The sequence below is a fragment of the Canis lupus genome, chromosome 5 (genome assembly GCF_048164855.1).
Source record: "Canis lupus baileyi chromosome 5, mCanLup2.hap1, whole genome shotgun sequence".
Lineage (NCBI taxonomy): Eukaryota > Metazoa > Chordata > Mammalia > Carnivora > Canidae > Canis > Canis lupus.
In genome coordinates, this window is record NC_132842.1 from 51506020 (window position 1) to 51526160 (window position 20141).

General features: G+C 39.5%; 1 protein-coding gene across 1 annotated transcript in view; it reads left to right on the plus strand.

Annotated features, from left to right (window-relative positions):
* CWC27 (CWC27 spliceosome associated cyclophilin) overlaps nt 1-16087 on the plus strand; it is a 192181-nt gene extending 176094 nt beyond the window's left edge. Inside the window, exon 14 of the mRNA XM_072826625.1 lies at nt 15474-16087. Within this exon, the coding sequence (XP_072682726.1) occupies nt 15474-15636 (163 nt within the window). The 3' untranslated portion in view covers nt 15637-16087. The remainder of the gene's footprint in view (nt 1-15473) is intronic.
* Nucleotides 16088-20141: the final 4054 nt, after the last annotated feature.

The window sequence follows — 20141 nt, forward strand, 5'->3', positions numbered from 1 at the left end:
TTATCCAGTCTGAAACCCTGCGCCTTTTGATGGGGTCATTAAGCCCGTTCACATTCAGAGTTACTATTGAGAGATATGAGTTTAGTGTCATCATGATATCTATTCAGTCCTTGTTTTTGTGGATTGTTCCACTGAACTTCTTCTTAAAGGGGAATTTTAAGAGTCCCCCTTAAAATTTCTTGCAGAGCTGGTTTGGAGGTCACATATTCTTTTAGTTGCTGCCTGTCTTGGAAGCTCTTTATCTCTCCTTCCATTTTGAATGAGCGCCTTGCTGGATAAAGTATTCTTGGTTGCATGTTCTTCTCATTTAGGACCCTGAATATATCCTGCCAGCCCTTTCTGGCCTGCCAGGTCTCTGTGGAGAGGTCTGCTGTTACCCTAATACTCCTCCCATAAAAGTCAGGGATTTCTTGTCTCTTGCTGCTTTAAGGATCTTCTCCTTATCTTTGGAATTTGCAAGCTTCACTATTAAATGTCGAGGTGTTGAACGGTTTTTATTGATTTTAGGGGGGGATCTCTCTATTTCCTGGATCTGAATGCCTGTTTCCCTTCCCAGATTAGGAAAGTTTTCAGCTAGAATTTGTTCAAATACATATTCTGGCCCTCTGTCCCTTTCGGCACCCTCGGGAACACCAATTAAACATAAGTTTTTCTTCCTCAGGTTGTCGTTTATTTCCCTTAATCTATCTTCATGGTCTTTTAATTGTTTGTCTCTTTTTTCCTCAGTTTCCCTCTTTGCTATCAACTTGTCTTCTATGTCACTCACTCGTTCTTCCACCTTGTTAACCCTCGTCGTTAGGACTTCTAGTTTGGATTGCATCTCATTCAATTGATTTTTAATTTCTGCCTGATTAGCTCTAAATTCTGCAGTCATGAAGTCTCTTGAGTCCTTTATGCTTTTTTCTAGAGCCACCAGTAGCTGTATAATAGTGCTTCTGAATTGGCTTTCTGACATTGAATTGTAATCCAGATTTTGTAACTCTGTGGGAGAGAGGACTGTTTCTGATTCTTTCTTTGGAGGTGAGGTTTTCCTTCTAGTCATTTTGCTCAGTGCAGAGTGGCCAAAAGCAAGTTGTATTGGGAAAAGGAGAAAAAGAGAGGAGAGAAAGAAGGAAAGAAAAGAGAAAGAGAAAAAAAGGAAGAAAAAAACGAAAAAGAAAAAAAAGGGAAGAAGAAGAGAAAGAAAAAGGAGAAAAAAAGGGGTGGTTGAAGGAAACAAATCAAAAAGCAAAACAAAACAAAACAGGAAAAAAAAAAAAAAAAAAAGAACCACGGGGGAGTATCTTCTGATTCTGTGTACTTTAAGTCCTTTGACTTCCCCTGGACCTTGTCCGTCTAGCTGGTCTTCTGGGGGAGGGGCCTGTTGTGCTGATTTTCAGGTGTTAGCACTTGGGGGAGCTGCTGTGCCCCCGCCTGGTGCAGGGCTCAGTGGGGGTTGTTTACCCCGTGAGGCCCCAGGAGGAACAGCCCCAGTGGCGGGGCCAGCTCTGGAGCCCTGGAGTCAGCCCCCGCAGTAACTCCGGAGCTCTCCGTCTGCAGGTCCTGGAGGCTCCGGGCGGGGCCGCTGATCTGCTCAGCTGGGGCAGGAGCGTCCTTGCTGTCCTGGGCCCTCCCGGCCTCTGCCTGTCCCGGGGGAGGCCGGATCCTGGGCTGTGTCCCGGCGCCCTGTGCTCCGGAGCCTGTGCTGGTGGATTCGCGCTCCCGGGCGGCGCAACCCCCTCCGCGGAGCTGCCGCCCGAGCCCCCCGAGCTGCTCCAGGAACCGCGCAGCCCCCTCCGCACGGAGCCTCTTCCTCTGCCCGAGCCCCTCCGAGCTGCTCCCGCCCCGCAGCCCCCTCCGCGGAGCCGCCCCCGAGCCCCTCCGAGCCCCTCCGAGCTGCTCCGGGTCCCGCCGTGCGCTGCAGCCCTTAGGGAGCTCGGCGCACTCTCCTGGGCGCGGAGTTGCTGTTACAGTCCCGGGGAGCCCGAGGGCATCCCCGCCCTCCTGGGTCCTGCTCCAACTCCCCGCGAGCCCCTTTGCGCCCGGGAAGGTCGGTGCAGCTCCTGCGTCTCCGGGACGGGGCTCTCCTGTCCTGGGGACACTCGCCCCGGCCTCAGCCCGGCTCCTCGCGGGCCCCTCCCCCTTGGAGGCCTTTTGCTTCTTTATTTCTTTTTCCCCCGACTTCCTACCTTGATAGAAGCGCGAACTCTTCTCACTGTTGCATTCCAGCTGGTCTCTCTTTAATTCTCAGGCCGAATTCCTAGATTTTCAGGATGATTGGAAGGTTTTCTAGGTAATTTGGTGGAGACAGGTGATTTGGAGACCCTACTCTTTCGCCATCTTGCCCCTCCCTCCAGAAATTATTTTTATCTCTATTTTTCATTAGCAGCAAAAGTACCTGTAAAAGTATCTGTCATCTTTAGGCTTCCAAAGTTTCTAGACTATGAACTGGGAGGCAGGCTTCAGTTTGATAAATAAGTTCACTAGCTTCTCTTTATTTACTTATGTCTAAAATTGATTGGAGGGAAAGCAAGTCATTTGCTGATCTAGAAAATCCAGTTATCTACCAAAAGTTCTAAGACTTCAGTATTGTGGCCAGATACAAAATAAATACACAAAAATCAGTATCAGTTAATCAATCAGAGCTCTGAAATAATCACTTAGAAAATATATTTTTAAAGATTTTTATTTATTTGAGAGAAAAAGGGGACAAGTAGGGGAGGCAGAGGGAGAGAGAGAAAAGTAGACTCCCCACTAAGCAGGGAGCCCGATATGAGGCTCCATCCCAGGACCCTGAGTTCATGACCTGAGCCAAAAGCAGATACCTAACCAACTGAGCCACCCAAGTGCCCCCAAAACATGTATTTTTAAATTAAGAAAACACAACCTATTTTACAACTAATAGATAGGTATACTATGTGTCTAGAATGCTTAATTTTTAACAAAAACCAAATTATCTCAAAATTAATCATGAACCTAACATCCAAATAAAAATATCAGCTGAAGGAGGAAGAAAAATATGCATGCAAAAATAGCCAAGAATTTTTTAAATAAAAAGAGTAGGAAAGCATAACTTCTCACTCCTTAGGTATAGGCTATGCATAGTAAGTTCCCTCCAAAGAGTACAACATGGAAAGCAGCGCGGGGAATATAACTTTAAGGGTGGAGAAAAGTGACAAGCACTCAGTACAGTGATCAAAGTCAACATCAGCATCATTAATCACGTCAATAGCATTTACCCTGTATATAATGTAATGAAAATTGCACTTTACACTGTGGTCTTTCTCCCAGTAGCCCATAAGCCCACTCTGATCATGAGAAAAACATCAGGTAACTTTCAGTAATGTAGGCATCCTTCAGAATACCCAACCAGTATGCCTCTTAACTGTCAAAGTGATCAAAACAAGGAAATTCTGAGAAATCACCATAGGCTAAGAAGAGCCTAAGGAGACATGACAACTAAACGTAATGTGATACCCTGAGCGGGATCCTGGAACAGAAGAAGGGACGTTAGGTGAAAGCTAAATGTATTAGTCTCCTAGGGCTACCATAACAAAATACCACAGACTAGTGGCTTAAACAATACAAATTTATTTTCTCATAGGTTTAGAGGCTAGAAGTCAAAGATGAAAGTGTCAGCAGGGTTGATTTCTAGTGAGACCTCTTTCCTTGGCTCACAGTTAGCCACATTGTTATCACATGGCATGTACTCCTAGTGGTTCTTCCTCTTCTTTTAAGGATACTAGTGCTCTTTGGATTAAGGCACACCTTCTGGAGCTTATGGAATCCTTTTTTAAACTGAGGTATAATTAACATATAAAATACTAGTTTTAGGGATCCCTGGGTGGCTTAGCGGTTTGGCGCCTGCCTTTGGCCCAAGGTGTGATCCTGGAGCCCCCAGATCGAGTCCCACATTGGGCTCCCTGCATGGAGCCTGCTTCTCCCTCTGCCTGTGTCTCTGCCAAACTCTCTCTCTCTCTGTCTTTCATGAATAAATAAAATCTTTAAAAAAAAAATAAAATAAAATACTAGTTTCAGATGTGCAATGTAATTATTCAATGTTTGCATGTATTGCCAAATGACATTTTTATCTTAAATACTTCTGTAAAGGCCATATTTTCAAATGCAGTCATGTCAGGAGTTAGGTCTTCAACTTACAAATTTGGGGGAACAAAATTTAGTCCATAACACTAAGGAAACATAAATAAACTATGGATTTAATAATAAGATATCAATATTGGTTCATTAAGTGTAACAAATGTACCATACTAACATGAGAAAATAATAATAGGGAAAATTGGTTTGGGAGTATAAGGGAACTGTCTGTACTATTTTTCTGTAAATCTAAACCTCTTGAAAAAAATCTATTTTAAAAAATAAATTTTGAGAAATGTTTTTTAAGAGTAAGAAGGTAATGGTCTTTCCTAGTCAAATGCCAAAATTATGATAATTAAATCAGTGGGATGGGATACTGTATAGAATGGATTATTCTAGAAAAGTTGGAACAATGAGGTAGTCACTTGGAAAAAATAATTAAATTAGAACTTTATCTAGCCACATAAATAAAAAAAAAATCTAAATTGATAAAAGATTAACAAATGAAAAAGAGAACTGTGAAAGTGCTGTTGAAAACATAGGTGGATATTTACATGGTATTAATGTGTAGAAAGACTTAACCATGACTTTAAAGACCACAAAGGAAGAGGCTGCTCACAATGACTATATAAAAAATTCTAAAGTTCTATATGGATGGGAGGAAAGATGGATGGAGGGAGGAAGAAAGGAGATAGGTAAGTAAAACTCAACAAAAAAATTAAAAGGACACCTAGTTGTTCCAATTTCATTTCTAGAATAATCCACCCTATACGGTATCCCATTCCACTGATTTTATTATCATAATTTTGGCATCTGGGAAAGATAAAAATTAAAGGACAAATGACAAATTAGCAAAGGTATTTGCAATGTATGTAATGAGTATAGGCTTATATTCTTAATATAGTAAAAGTTCTCGCAAATCCATAAGGAAAGGATAAATATCACATTCTTTTCAATGGGCAAAGGATGCACACACATATCACAGAAGAAATACAGATAGCCAAAAACCTGGGGAAAAGGAGAAAACAAAAGCTATTAGAGCAAACTAAGGCATTCTGCCAATGAGACTGTAAATTGATAAATCTTCTCTGGAGTGAAGTTAGACCATTTGTATGAAATACCTTAAAAATGTACAAATCTTTGTCCTAAGAATTCTACTTCTGGGAATATATCCTAAGCGTTAGTAAAGATTCTCTGTTACAAATGATAGAAATATCTTAAACAAAACTGGGGTATTTATTAGCATGGAAAGCTTAGAGCGTAGAGCTAGGGCATGAGTAAATCAGCGAACTCAACCAGTGTCAGGAATCGCTCCTTTCTGTCTCCTGGCTCTATCTTTCTCTCAACTGGCCTCATCCATAAGCCAGCTTCGCCTAGGGGGTGGCAAAGATGACCTTCAGAACCTCTAGGATTATGTTACGGTTATGGTCAACCCAGTAGTTCCAGGAAAAGATCTTGAACCAGTTTTGTTTGGCCTTTTCAAATTCAAATGCCCATGCCCTGATATAATCACTGGTTATTCCTGGCAGACCTATTCCATGTGTCCCCTTACTGGGAAACGGACAGGGGGTGTCATCCCATTCCAACAACATGGACTCAGAGTGGTGAGGGTCATTTCTGAAAGAAAAAGAATTATGCTACCAAAAGAAAGAATGTTGAACCAGCCTATCCTCCCCAAAATTTCTACAAATAAGAAAATTGTTAGCAGCATTTTGTTTATAAAGGTGAAAATTTGAACAAGCCTAAGAATCTTACAACACAGGGTTGTCTGTAAATTATCTGTAGGATCAAATACTAGAGAGTTTTGTGGGGTTTTTTAGATTTCATTTATTTATTTGAGAAAGAGAGCTCGTGGACACATGAGCAGAGGGGAGGGGCAGAAGGAAAAGAAGAAACAGACAACCCGTTGAGCAGGGAGCCTGATGTGGGGCTTGATCCCAGGACCCTGACATCACTACTTGAGCCAAAGGCAGGCACTTAACCAACATCTGATTCTTTGAAATACATGTCTGCATACATATGTACACACAGAGGTATAGGAAAAGTATAGGAGGTCTTGTGCCTGTATGTTCACAGTAGTTATTGATGAGCTGTGGGATCACAGATCATTTTCTTTTTTCTTTTTTCTTCTAAGGATTGTGTTACTTTGGACAAAGAAAAAACACAAAACCAGTGAATATATGTGAATCGTGCTATGAAAGTTATAAAATTTCTATCATTCTTTGATTCTGTAAACAGTTTCTACTCTTCGAATGGCTTGTAGTCTAGTATAAACCGATATATTTTAAAATATACGTATAAGCTTCTAAAGTTAGGTGTGATCAAATAAGTTATGTGTGCATGATGGTGTACAGGGAAGCATCTGAAAAAGTCTACGCGGTGTAATAGGATGTTATAAAGGGATAACTTTATATAAGCACAGTTTGTATGTAGCACACACAAAATAAATTGAGATAGTAAGTGTTGGACTTACTGGAATCTCGTTCTAATTATGTGAGGTAGCTAGGGTGCATATCACCATCTCCTCTTCACAGATGAAGAAACAGGCCTGAAAAGCAACGTGACTTTCTTTCAGTAACATTTAGTGATTGAAGTACAACTCAAACCCAGGTCTTCAGCTGTGATGCACCATTTCATAGAAGTGTCAGGGAAACTCCAAAGGAAGAGCAGATCCTGAAACCCAGGGCAGTCAGAGATTTTTAGGATGAAATGGGAATTACACTGGACTTTGAAAGGACAGGGGACACGGACCAGTGGGAAGAGGGTGGTAGGACATTCCAGAGAAGTGACATGGAAAGAGTATGCTGCAGGCCATCTATGATGATACAGAGCAGGGTGTGGTCCTGTCAAAGAATTAAATGTGGCAAAACTTGAAAACTGTTTTGCCTTGCTAAAATTTTTCTTTAAAAACAAAAGGGCTGTTTTTGCTTTTCAAATGCTAATCTCCTTTTCAGTCCTCCCCCTCAAAAAAACCTTCCATCAGATCATTTAAGTTTCTTATCTAAAGCCCTATAGAATGATAAGCTTAAATTATAACCAGAAGTAATTTAGTTGGGTTTCTTAGGAATTCTAATTTAACAGAGAAATGAGAAGCTGTCAACACAATATGCTAAAGACAAATTATGTGGATGACAAAGTTTCCCAAAGAATGGCAAGGCCTTTCAGCCCAAGTAGAGGGAGGCTGTCTGAGGACAGTACACGCGGTTCCCCCCCCCCCCCATCCCTCAAAGACCAAGAGTACGAAAGACAAATGCTAATCATTAGGCAATTTAAGTGGCCAATTGAGGAAGAGAAGTGTTGGATTTTCATAGCATGAAGTTAGTAGTGGTGGAAATACTTTGTTTTAGCCTTTTCTATGGTCTTGTGGAGTTTGAGAGTTATTAACCTAGAAAACTCAAGGGTTTATAAACATAATGGCTAAATAATTTGGAATTATACATTAATACTATCAGGGAGAGGGGCACATGGGCGGCTCAGCAGTTGAGCATCTGCCTTTGGCTCAGGGCGTGATCCCAGAGTCCTGGAATCAAGTCTCACATCAGGCTCAGTCCCACATCAGGCTCACTTCGGGGAGCCTGCTTCTCCCTCTGCCTGTGTGTCTGCCTCTCTCCGTGTCTCTCATGAATAAATAGGTAAAATCTTTAAAAAAAAAAAAAAAACGGAGAATGGTGAACAAAACCAGAATTCTAGCCAAAGATTTTTGAAGTGACTGGTAACCCAGAAACATTTATTTATTCATCAAAAATAACATTGAGGGGGAAAATAAGGGAAGGGAGAAGAAATGTGTGGGAAATATCAGAAAGGGAGACAGAACGTAAAGACTGCTAACTCTGGGAAACGAACTAGGGGTGGTAGAAGGGGAGGAGGGCGGGGGGTGGGAGTGAATGGGTGACGGGCACTGGGTGTTATTCTGTATGTTAGTAAATTGAACACCAATAAAAAAAAATAATTAAAAAAAAAAAAAAGTTAATATTGAAAAAAAAAAAAAAATAACATTGAGGGTATTTTTCTTGCCAAGCATTGGTGACTGGTGCTGGTATAAAGGCAAGTAAAACAAAGCCAACTAGAGTCTAGTGAGGGAGCCTAAACTAGAGAGATGTGCAGAAGGCCTAACACCACTGGAAGAAGAGGACAGTCCAGGAGAGGAATCAGGGACTGGCTCCCACAGGGGATGACACCTCAGCCAGCACAAGGGAGGAAGTGTATCACCGTAGAGAGCCAGTAAGCAGGCAGGAGAAAGCAGGTTTTGTTCAGGAAACCGCAAGTAATTCGGGATGTCTGGAGTATAATTGTGATCAGAGAAGGTGACACAGGAACTTGGAAGCAAAAGCCAAATTATAGAGAGGCCACATAAGAAATTTGGGTTTCATTCTATAGACAATGGGGAGCACTGAAGGATTTAAAACAGAAGAGTTCTCATGGCTAGATTTGCATCTTTGAAAAAAATATATAAATAATAGAAAAGACCTGGCTATCATCATCAACCACAAGGCACTCCTTAGCAATTAGATGCCTGACAGGAGACTGCCAGAGATCTACCCTTACAAAGTCAGGCCCTGGGCCCTTGGCTCTCCCACCCTGGGAACCTCCAGCTGAACAGGGTGTCCCAACCTAGCATCCTCATTTTAGGAAGTAAAAGAAGAAACGGAGACTGAGATCCTAGTGAGCAGTGATTAGAGGCAATAATGGGATAAAAATTTACAATGGAAACTAATTACTTTTTTTTTTTTTTTTTAAACAAGTGTTCATCTAAAAGAGAGGTACCTTTTCCCAAACAGCCTCCACACTGCTCAGGACATTTAGAACTTCTCTGGGAATAGTTTTAAAGACCAGCCTGGGAGCCATGCTTGTCTCTTTATAGTTGCATTTTTTTTTATTTTTTATTCTAAAATGAATACTACCCAATCTGATTTTTTTATCCTGCTTACTCGGCTTAACACTGAATTAACTTTTTATTTATTCCTAAAGTCAAATCCATCTTCATGTTGGGAAAATTTCTTACCTCTGAAGACATTCAGTAGAGCCCCTCAACTGCTTACCAGCTACAAGTTTCTTGACCATGAGTCTCACAAGTTGCCTGCACAGTGGGGATGATGACATCTTTCCTGCCTGCCCCATACAGTTACTACTCTGAAGATCATAGCAGACACCACGGGAAAGCTTTTTGTAGAGTTGTGTCAGTGGATGCTCTTGTCACCTCACACTTTGCAGGCAATTCCAAAATGTGCACTTGTTCTGATGTCTTTGTGTTCATCTCCCTAACAGACTGTTCACCTTAGGATGGCAGGGTCTGGGTCATATTTGGTTTTGTATCCCTGGGGTCTGACACAGGCAGGGTCTCACACATAAAAAAATCCTCAGATATTTTCTGAGTGAATAACTGAATCTAGTTTCTTGCCTTATCTTCAAAGCACATATAATTAAAGGATAATACACTTGAAATTATTCAGTTAATGGACACAGAGTCCACTTAGGCTTCTTCAGGTATGTGAGTGGTTTGTCATTAGGAACTTGCTGTTTATCTCGGAAGGAGCCAGAACAAATGGCTCATGAAATAAATCAATGTGAAAATGTAAAGGTTCTTAAACTTTAGTTTTAACTTTAGTTTTTTAACTTTTAACAAAGTTAAGTGGTCTTAACTTTGGCTGTATTTTTAAATCACCAAGAAAAAATTTTAGTTACCAGTACTGGGGCCCCATCCCAGCACAATTAGATCCATACCTCTGGAGGTAGAAGCCTGGCATAGTTCTTAAAGCTACCCAAGTGATTCTAATGTGCAGCCTGTGTCTGGTGCAGGGCTCTAGGATCAGTCCGTGAGAAACTGCTTAAAAAATATATATCTATTAAGGGACACCTGCTTGGTTCCCTCGAGGTCATGAGTTTAAGCCTATGTTGCACACAGAGTTTACTTAATAAAAAAATTAAAAAAGAAAAAAAAACACAGCCTATCTAGTTTTACATTAGGAACCACAGTCAGTGGAAAAGAACACAAGGCACCGTCCCACCGCAGTCTATGAGGAGTGACAACTAGCCGCTAAGTGACAGGGGCACAGTGGCAAACAGCAGTCGGTTTGTGCTGAGCTATGAGAGGTCATGAAAGAAGGGGGGTCTTGTGCTGAGCCTGAGACTTCCTACAGAGCTATTAGACATTTTAAAGTTTATCACAGAAATAAAAGATATTCCCTGCCCACAAAAGGAGACCAAGTACTAGTTTAGCAAACCTGCAAGCACCAGCCAGCAGGCCTGGCCAGTACAAAGGACCTGGAGGCTTTGCCTTACAACACAAATCACCACTCTCGGCAGTGGGAATACAGCTGTGAACAAGATTCAAACCGTCTGGAATAACTGACAGTCTGTTCACAATTAAGTAAACAGCCAGTTTCAAAAGGGTAATTGATGAAAGAAACAAAATAAGGTTGGTGAGATAGGAAGATGCAGTTGCTAAGAGTTTTAAGGGTCTGGCTAAGGTAGTTCAGTCTAATCCAGCAGTCAATCATTTCTGGTCAAAGAAATGTCTAAGAAAGATCACTTAAGGGACACCTGGCTGGCTCATTCAATAGAGCCTGTGACTCTCAATCTCTGGGTTGTAAGTTCAAGCCCCATGTTGGGTGTGGAGTCTACTTAATTAAAAAAAAAAAATTTAAGATTATTTTAGAACCTTTGGAGGATTAGAAGAAGGAGAAATAGTACACATGTAGAACAGAACACCTACAAAAATCTAAGGTGGGGTGGTAAGTTCCTAAATTGGAGAGAATTGGGAAGGAGTGGTCTATAGGATTTCCAAAGGAAAAAAAAAAAAAAAAAAAAAGAAAGAAAAAAAAAAAGAATTTCCAAAGAAAAAGATGGCTGTTTACATTAAATAAGCATAAATAATCTTAATGCATTTTAGAAACAAATTATTAATACTGGAATTCTGTATTGTACTATTTACTGTATGTTTGAGAATGAGTACCTCTCCTGTTTTCTATTAATATTAATTGTTGTTTCTTAATCTATTTCATGATTGTGGGAGAACTTTAAAAACTCAATGTCGAATGAGTGAGTTTAGTCAAGGTCCAGGTCCTTTTTAAAGAATCAGTTGTTTACTTTCATTTATAATCTCCTACAATCCCATTTGAAAAAACAAAAAACAAAAAAAACTTTATTCTACCAAATAACCTCTATGAAAATGGTAAGCCTCCATATTTCTGTAACACACTAAAGTCAATGTTACTGGAGAATGGGAGCTTATGTAAATTTTTTTACTAATCAGAACTAAATATTTTTGCCTTCAAGTGAACAAGTCCTAAGATGATCACATGTAAATGATCAGTGTGCAATTAATTCCAAAAAATTAACTGCTCTTGTTGGGCCAGTTCCATGACCAGACACGGAGTGAATAGTATTGAGTTATTGGGACGTACAAAACTGTAAATGACCAGACCCTTATGTACTTGAGTTAAGGCTGTAGTATAAGTCTGCATGTGTATTCTCACAGGAGACTGTAAAATGTGGGCATGCTTTCAATTCGTGCAGTCTGTGATTTATGGAGGCACATAGGTCAGGAGTTTATTATGCTGAAAATCATAATAACTGTTTTGTTTTGCTGTTTAAAATGAAGTGACCAAAGCATGTTGAAAGATAAATGGGTGAACCATTTTGATTATGCTTTTATTTCTATTAAAGATTAAATATTATTGCTGAGTAACCAGCCATGCTAAGTATTATGATATTAAAGCTGAAGTAGTTTGTAAGCTGATAGCCCCTTCTTTCCTCTGGGTTTAGGTTTGTTATTAATCAAAATGTTGGACTTGTTTAGTGCAGTGGTGTATGAAACAAACAGTTGAAAAAGACAGCTACTTTAATTTACGGCTTTCTGCGTTTTTTCAAATTTGTAGGAAAACCTGTTTCTCTTTGTGGACTTTGTGCTGTTGTTCACATGTCTAGAGTTCATTTCTTATACCAGAGCCAGCTAAATCCAATAGTTGCAAGATTCTCTCATGGGAGAGAAAGGAAGAAGGTGCCTATAAGGTTTTAATTGACAGGTTCTGGTAAAGTCATTTTTGAAATGTGGACAGTCCCTAATAGAAATGGATATTACAAAAAAAAAAATCCATCTGCATTTTTGGAGAGAGCAATAATTTTTGAAATAGAAAAATGTGTATATAGAAAGCTATTAATAAGTTAACTAAAGACAGTGGTTTTGTTTTTTACTATCAGTACAGGAGTATTAAATAAAATTGTTTTAAAGGGCATGTTTCAGGTACTTCCTGGTTTCAAGCTACTTACCTGGGTTAGGTATCTGCACAAGAATCATTTATTTGCTAAACGCTTACTGAAATGCAGTGCAAGGTCTGTACTCCCCACAATGTGTGATAAAGGACCTTTAAAAGGACATCCTGCCATCCTTCTAAACTTGTTCCTCAGGAGGAGAAATACAATTCCTAAAAAGTATACTTTGTGGGAAATGCAGGACAGATTATAAGAAGTGTCAAAGAAAAAGACCACCTCTCCTTTACCTGAAACAAAAGGTTTAATTTATTAAGTAAGGAAGAGTTATGCTTTTAGGCACAGTCTCTGAGCAAAGTGGGTTGCAAATCTGACACAGAGTTTTGGGGTCAGGGATTATTAGGGGTTATCAGCCTCAGGAGCCCCATTATGCACCAGAGGCTCTCGGTGATTGGCCAGCTTTCAGAAATGTTTACTCGACAGTCCACCACTGATTGGCCAACTGATTAGTTGGCTTTCAGAGGTGTGTTTACTGAACTGAGTTGTCACTGATCCTTTAGGCCTAGGCAAATCATCATTAATTGATTAAATCCAGTTTGAGTACGTTTCAAACCAGTTCTAGTAGTCCCTGGTTACCACGAATGTAGAACAATCCGCCTTTTTCTAGGAGTTGGGATTGTTTTATTTTCAGAAGCTAACACTGCAGGAAATTCAAAGTGTAAGAAAGTCACACTTGAGGAATCTATTTAAATAAGCAACAATCCTATGTTGTACTTCCTTGAATACCCTACATCCTCCTCCCACAAAGAATCTACAAATTTATCCTACTAAATTGTATGATTATCCATGATAAAATTGGTGCTATTTATTCTGTTATCATAAGCTTAATTCAGAGCTCTTTTTTCCATTTCTTCCATTAAATGTATCTTATCATTTTCAAAGAAGATAGAAACAATTTAAAGTGGAAATTTAGGAAGCAAAGGCCTCAATATCACCATTCTTGAAATTACCTGTCCAGCATGGTTTTTCCACTGTCATTGCTATGGTAAGGAGGTAACTATACTTGATTTTCTTTTTCTGTTGTTTTGCTTCTATTTTTCTTTCCTTCTTTGTTCCTCCCTTTCCTTTTCCCTTTCTTTCCTTTTTTCCTTCTTTCTTTCTTTCCTTCCCTCCCTCCCTCCCTCCCTCCCTTCCTTCCTTTTGGATATAGTTGCCATACAATGTTACATTAGATTTAGGTGTACAACATAGTGATTCAAGTATCTATACCTTACACTATGCTCACCACAAGTGTGGCTGCCATCTGTCATCATGCAACACTATTACAATATTGACTATATTCCTTATGCTGTGCCTTTTATTCCCATGACCTATTCATTCCATAAGTGGAAGCCTGTACGTCCCATGCCCCTTTACCCATGTGGCCCATCCTCCCACCCCTCCCCCCTCTTGGCAACCGTAAGTTTGTTCTCTGTATTTATAGGTCTGATTCTGTTTATTGATTTGTTTTGTTTTTTTAGATTCTACATCTAAGTGAAATAATACGGTATTTGTCATTGACTTATTTCAGTAAACATAACACCCTCTAGGTCCACCCATACGGTAAATGGCAAGATCTCATATGATGCCTTTTTCTGAATAAAGATACTCACTCAAGCAAAAGAAGTGTAAGGATTCAGCAGTTCTTACAGGTGATATGGCATGTTCACATTGAACATTAGTTATTGAAATTAGTTATGAAATTTAATGCAAATTACATATTAGTGATATAGAAATAAAGCACAAAAAGTATAGAAAATAAAGATAATAATAAAGTATAGAAATGTGAATGTGATTTACTTCATTTAGTAAGTTAAAGTAGACTCTAGGTCATCCATATAATAATATCACTTGTACTAACTGCAAGCTTTTCTGGGATAGAAGGGATGGGAATGATAGTTAAGGCTCAACTTGTTAGCCCTTGAGAACAGTAGCTACTGAATCCTTAGTAACTTCAGTATCATTAATACTATAACATTTTATTTGTCACCAAAATGTTTTCTTCAAAATCTGAATATATCCGTGAGAGTTTTTCACATAAGTAAGCTTCACTCAGCATTTCTGCTACTGCAGGGAAAAGGGATGGGGGACTTGTACCTACTGCCCAAATCCCTGCTTATTCAGGGAAAAAGAAATTAATGTAATATTTGGGTTTCATGTGAAAGTTACAGCGGGTGTATGGGGAGTGTTAATCCTATAGGCAATTTAGCCCTATCAGCTGTGATAAAAGTGTTGGGTATGCCCACTTTAAAAGTGCTTAAATAACAAGTGGGAAAAGCTTTAGTAGTTTTGTTTATATATCGAAACTGACTTTTCTCTTTCCAAATTCATTCAGTTGCTCTGAAATCTGGTCTTTGACTTCCCCATTTATTTCTGACACCTCCTAATGGGGGCAGAGCTAATCACTTACATATTTCCCTGCTGCTAAGGATAGCCAGCTTATGACCACTTAGGACTCAAGCACATGTTGATACCTTAAGACCAGTAAGCATTTGATAAAGTGGGAAAAGCAGGATGGTTAAATTTGTTGTAATCAACAGTAAGAGGAGGAAATTAGTCCATGGAGCTATGCCAAAGCTTAGTTTCCTTTTGCACAAAAAAAAAAAAAAAAAAAATCATTTTTTGTTTTTAACCCTGCAGCTCCCCTGAAAAGGCAGTCATAACATCATTTGAACAAGAATTTTCTTAACACATTCCTGAATCTTGACCCCTTTAACTACTGAAAACAGAAAGATCAGATAGGGCTGGTTTATTGTCAGGAGTTCTGCTCTGCCGCCCTGCCCTCTCTGGCTAAGTGAGCCTGCTCTTTATTTAAAGGAAGCTGGCAAAATGTTCTCTGAGTTTAGGTGAAGGAACATTCTGCTACAATTCCTTTAACCTCCCATCAGGAAAGGACCTTCAAGTGAAGACTGAGGCAAAGAGACTCTTTACTAAAAAATACAAACCAACAGAACAAACTCCAGACACGTTTTTCAAATTTAAGTGTCTTCTGAGAAGGTGGTTTCCATGCGGTGTAAGCACCAATAAACAACAAGCGCATGTTGGTGTCCTGTACCCTATGGTGCGTTATGCCAAGGACAGTATAGTATAAAACGTCTACTTTCTGTTCTCCTGCCAAAATCACTGAACCATCCATCTCTCTCCCTCTTCAGGATGTCGCATGTACTTCAGTTTGAGGATAAAAGCAGAAAAGTGAAGGATGCAAGCATGCAAGATTCAGACACATTTGAAATCTATGATCCTCGGAATCCAGTGAATAAGAGAAGACGAGAAGAAAGCAAAAAGCTGATGAGAGAGAAAAAAGAGAGAAGATAAAATTACAGTAATGTTAACTAGAGCTAGCTAGAAACGTGCCTGCAACAAATGGCCTTGTAACAGCCATTGTTCCCAACAGCATCACTTAAGGGTGTGAAAAGAAGTATTTTCGAACCTGTTGTCTGGTTTTAAAAAACAATTATCTTGTTGTATAAATTGTGGAATGACTTTGGTTACTGGTACATGCTTCCCGCTCCCCCTCCATTTGACCTTTTATATTGCTAAATCTGAAAAAAGAGAACTTTCCTGCCAGTTTATATGTTTGTTAACTATTTGTAGACTGTGCCAACCTGTGTGTGTCTTTTTATCTTAAAATATGTGAAGGCTTTGTTAAGATTTTTTTATAAGAAGTCCTTGCTAGAAAGAATATTTAAGGGAAAGCTCCCCGGCATTCTGTTACCACAGTACTAAATTTGGAATATAATTTAAAAAAAAATTACATAAAGATTGATTTTGTTGTTGTGTTTTGGATATAAGCATCTAAAACTAGCCAAATCATTCTGACTCCGTAGCACCGGGCCTTAAAACTGGAGGGATCCCAAGGGGATATTCTCACCTGCATCTAAGCCAATGCCTGGGTTTGATGTAATCAAAACACTGAGATACTAAGTAACAGCAGCCAAGCTTCTGCACACCCTGGCCTGACACTGGCCACCTTGGCGTGACACTGGGCCACCTGTCCACACCGCTGCCCTTCTCAGCACAGCAAGAGCAGGAGCTCACTTAGGGGTCCCATTCTAGCAACAGAATTCATCGGTTTAGCCTTTGATGACGACCACTCATACTGGTTATTTAGTATATGTTATCTATATTCCACTCAGTCTTTCTAGAATCTGAATCCTCACAGTATACCATAGGCTGACTTTCAGTTACCTAACAAAACCTCACCAGCCACATCTTCTCAGATAAGGTCTCATGGACTCTCTTTTTCCCGATATAAGTAATCCAGTGGACTCTAGAGCACTTGCTCTCAAAATGTGGTCCCGGTTACTACACTGCAGCAGCAGCAGTATCACTTGGAACCCCGTTGGAAATGGCCACTCTTGCCACGCTCCCCACCACTACCACTGCCCCACTTCAGACTACAGAATCTGAAACTTCGAACCCAGAGGGTGTGTGACACAGATTGCTGGCTTTGCTGCTGATGATTCAGTCTTTGGAGCATGGCAATATCTAGAGAAGTTAAAGACCTGCATATCCAGTTATCCAAAAATTCTAATCCTCGGTCTGTCCCCTAAAGAAATCCCCACACATTCCTCAAGGAGGCCTGCACTAAATATACACCGAAGCATCAACACAAGAATGTATAACTAAATTACTGTGTATCAGAACTATGGAATACTGTATAGTGACAACCAATAAACAAGAGTGTTAGCTTACCTTAAAAATAATGTGGAAAAAAGGGAACCATCTATCTAATAATTCAAAACATGCAACGCAGGGACACTTGGGTGGCTCAGCAGTTGAGCATCTGCCTCGGGCTCAGGGCATGATCCCGGATTCCCCAGATCGAGTCCCATGTCGGGCTCCTCCTACAGGGCACCTGCTTCTCCCTCTGCCGGTGTCTCTGCCTCTCTCTCTGACATGAATAAATAAAATCTTAATACAAAACAAAAAACCATGCAACACAGCATTCAGTTTTGTATGAATGTACACATGTAGCAAAAGTATAAAAACCTGTATGAAAATAGTAATTACCTCTAAGGAGGCAACAATAACATGGGCTTCAATTGTGTTAGTAATGGTTCATTTCTCAAGGGAGATGCTGGGGACTCAATCCTCATTATATTATTGCCTCCATAGTCTAGTAGGCCTTAAATATTTCGTATTTTTTTCCTTTATGATCATATCCAGAACCTGAGGTGAGAAGACAGAGGACGACTCCCAATACTAACAAGAACACTTTCTTTTTGTTTCAGAAGTAGAAGAAAGTTTCTTCAAAGAGGAGGAGGGGGGATAAGATAGGGGTGTTCTGGGGAAGTACCGACCCACTCCAAAGCAGAGCGATTAGACACAAACCCACCAAAACATAGGCCGGTGTTTAGAAGTGTGCCCTGCCTTCCCCTCACCACAAAGTTGTGATATCAGTTGTTTTATAGATAGTCACAAAGCAAAATTATGTTTTCCAAACTCACAAAGTTTCTGTTGGTTATTATGAAATAGATCAGCACTGGATTTGTTTGTATCGAACAATCCTAAAGGGCTTCTCCTGTTTCTCCCTGAATGTGTCCATCTTTAAGAACAGAGGGGGCCACAGGCCTCCAGAGCACATGCCAGAAGGATAATATTTTAGATTCAGAAAGATAACTGCATGATAACATTAAACCCTCAGGTTAGTCAAATGCGCCTTATCCTGCTTTCACCACAAGGAGTAGAAAAATCTGAAATTTTACAGAGATTTGAATCCCATCCAAAAATTTCACCATGATAATAAAATTCACTTTGAACTTGACTACATAACAGCAATAACAATTTTTAAAGCTTAATAATATAGTTAAATATGGTATTAAATGTGCTTATAGTAAAGTCTTTGGCATGTCTCAAGAATGTGTTTGGGCCAAAAATAAATAAATGAAGAAATCAGAGACAAAAAAACAAAAACCATGTAAGAAAATTGAGCTTTATAGTTCACTCTAATTTTATATTTATTTGAGTTTACTTTTCTTGCTGTGTCTTGCTGTAGGGATGTTACCCTGAAACAGTTCATGGTCTATCACAAGCCTGGACCTTCTGAAGATCAAAGAGAAAAGCAACTCCTGGCAATTTTTTTCTCATTTTCTGACTAGCCATTTTTTCACTTTGATTACATCGGTTGGCAAGGTGGACGTTAACACCAACCATAGACCTCTCCTTTCTCAATAGGTTATTGAAGTAAATGCAGCATTTTTAGTGGCGTAATATCAAAACACACCTTGTCACATGCCTCAGCTTTGTTATATGCCCTGAAGCCACACAGCAATACATCTCCTGCAGTTAAAAATGGGGACACCATAGAACAAGGTCACTAAAACGTGTGAGATGAGTGGTTTGCTGCTGTTGTTTTTAGAACAAGTTCAATAAGCTACGGTGTCCTTATCAAACTGTCACTACCAAGTTTCTTGATAGGATCTGACGTGTGAGGTACATAAACCTGTTCTGTTGTATCAGTGTGGCCTGGATGGAAAAGGTTAGATGAATGCAGACTACTGCCCAAACATGCTGTTTAATCTTGGTGATAACAAGAAAGAAAAGAAAAAAAAAAGAGGTGTGAAGTGAGTCACGATTGAGGGTTGTATCAGTACGAGCAATTTGTATGTACGGGGTGTAGAGAAGTTGAGAGGGGTTACATTCTTTAACACTGTCATTCACAAAAAAAAAAAAAAAAAAAAAGTTTGGTAGCTTCTTTATGGCTTTGACTCCATTCCAGTGACTTTATACAGTTTATCAGGTGGTACTACTTCTACTTAGAAAGCAGGAAGCTTTCCTGCCACACATACATAGTTTATCTTCTTTTACTTCTTAATGAAAAGAAGCGAAACAGACGCCATATTGTAGAGAAATCTTCTCAAATAAGAATTTGATGAGATTTTAATCGCAAAAGAAAGAATTAAACACCACATCTTACAAAGGTGAGTATTAGAAGTCCCTGTTTACAGAAAGAATACTCATTTATTCCCCCCAAGCCCCCCTCACCAAAACCATACAAGGAATATCTTTGTTATAGGTGCTAAGGGTTTCGTTAATCCCTGTGCAGTTATTTTCAATGGTGTGCTGGTAAACTGGCTCCCTAAAAAAAAAATGGAAAGAAAAAATTTTTTAAAAAGCCCTGATTTGTAGCATTTGCAGATTTCCATGGTGTAAATACCATGGCTGACTTCAAGCCACCAAAGGAAACCCCAGTATACAACTGGTGATTTTTCCCATTCTGTTTTCACCATGAGCTAAAAGCTCATATAGTGTAACTTTTGCACGGGCACTAAAGAACTCACAAAAGCTTTTAAACTTTTTCCAAGATCACAATCTTCATGTGTATTTCTTTTTTATGTATTTCACAAAATTTGGTCAAGTTCTAAGTTCTAGTAACATCTGCATCCTATGTTTTGATGACTAGTGTGTATCTTTAGATTCTCTTTCAACAAAGTTTTCCAAAGCCACTTGGCTCACATTTATTTTTCCCTCTGCCTGTCATTTTTGCCTCAGTCATATGTCCAACTCAAGAAGCAACTACAACTCGCAAAAAAAAAAAAAAAAAAAAAAAAGGAAGGAGGAAGAAAAGAAATGTAATTATAGTTCTTTGAATTATTTCCTATAAGTGATAACATACCAACTCATTTAATTTTTTTAAAGGTTATTTTGGGTTAGGAATAGAGAATCCTACCTGGAGAGAAAAGAAGACTGGCTTCTAATTAAAATGCAGACAGGAGTCTGGTCTCTCTCCACATCTGCTGGGAATTATTCCTTCAAGGTTAGATCATGGTATTAATTCATGTTACTTGTTCAGGAAAAAAATAAAATTCTAGGGGCTT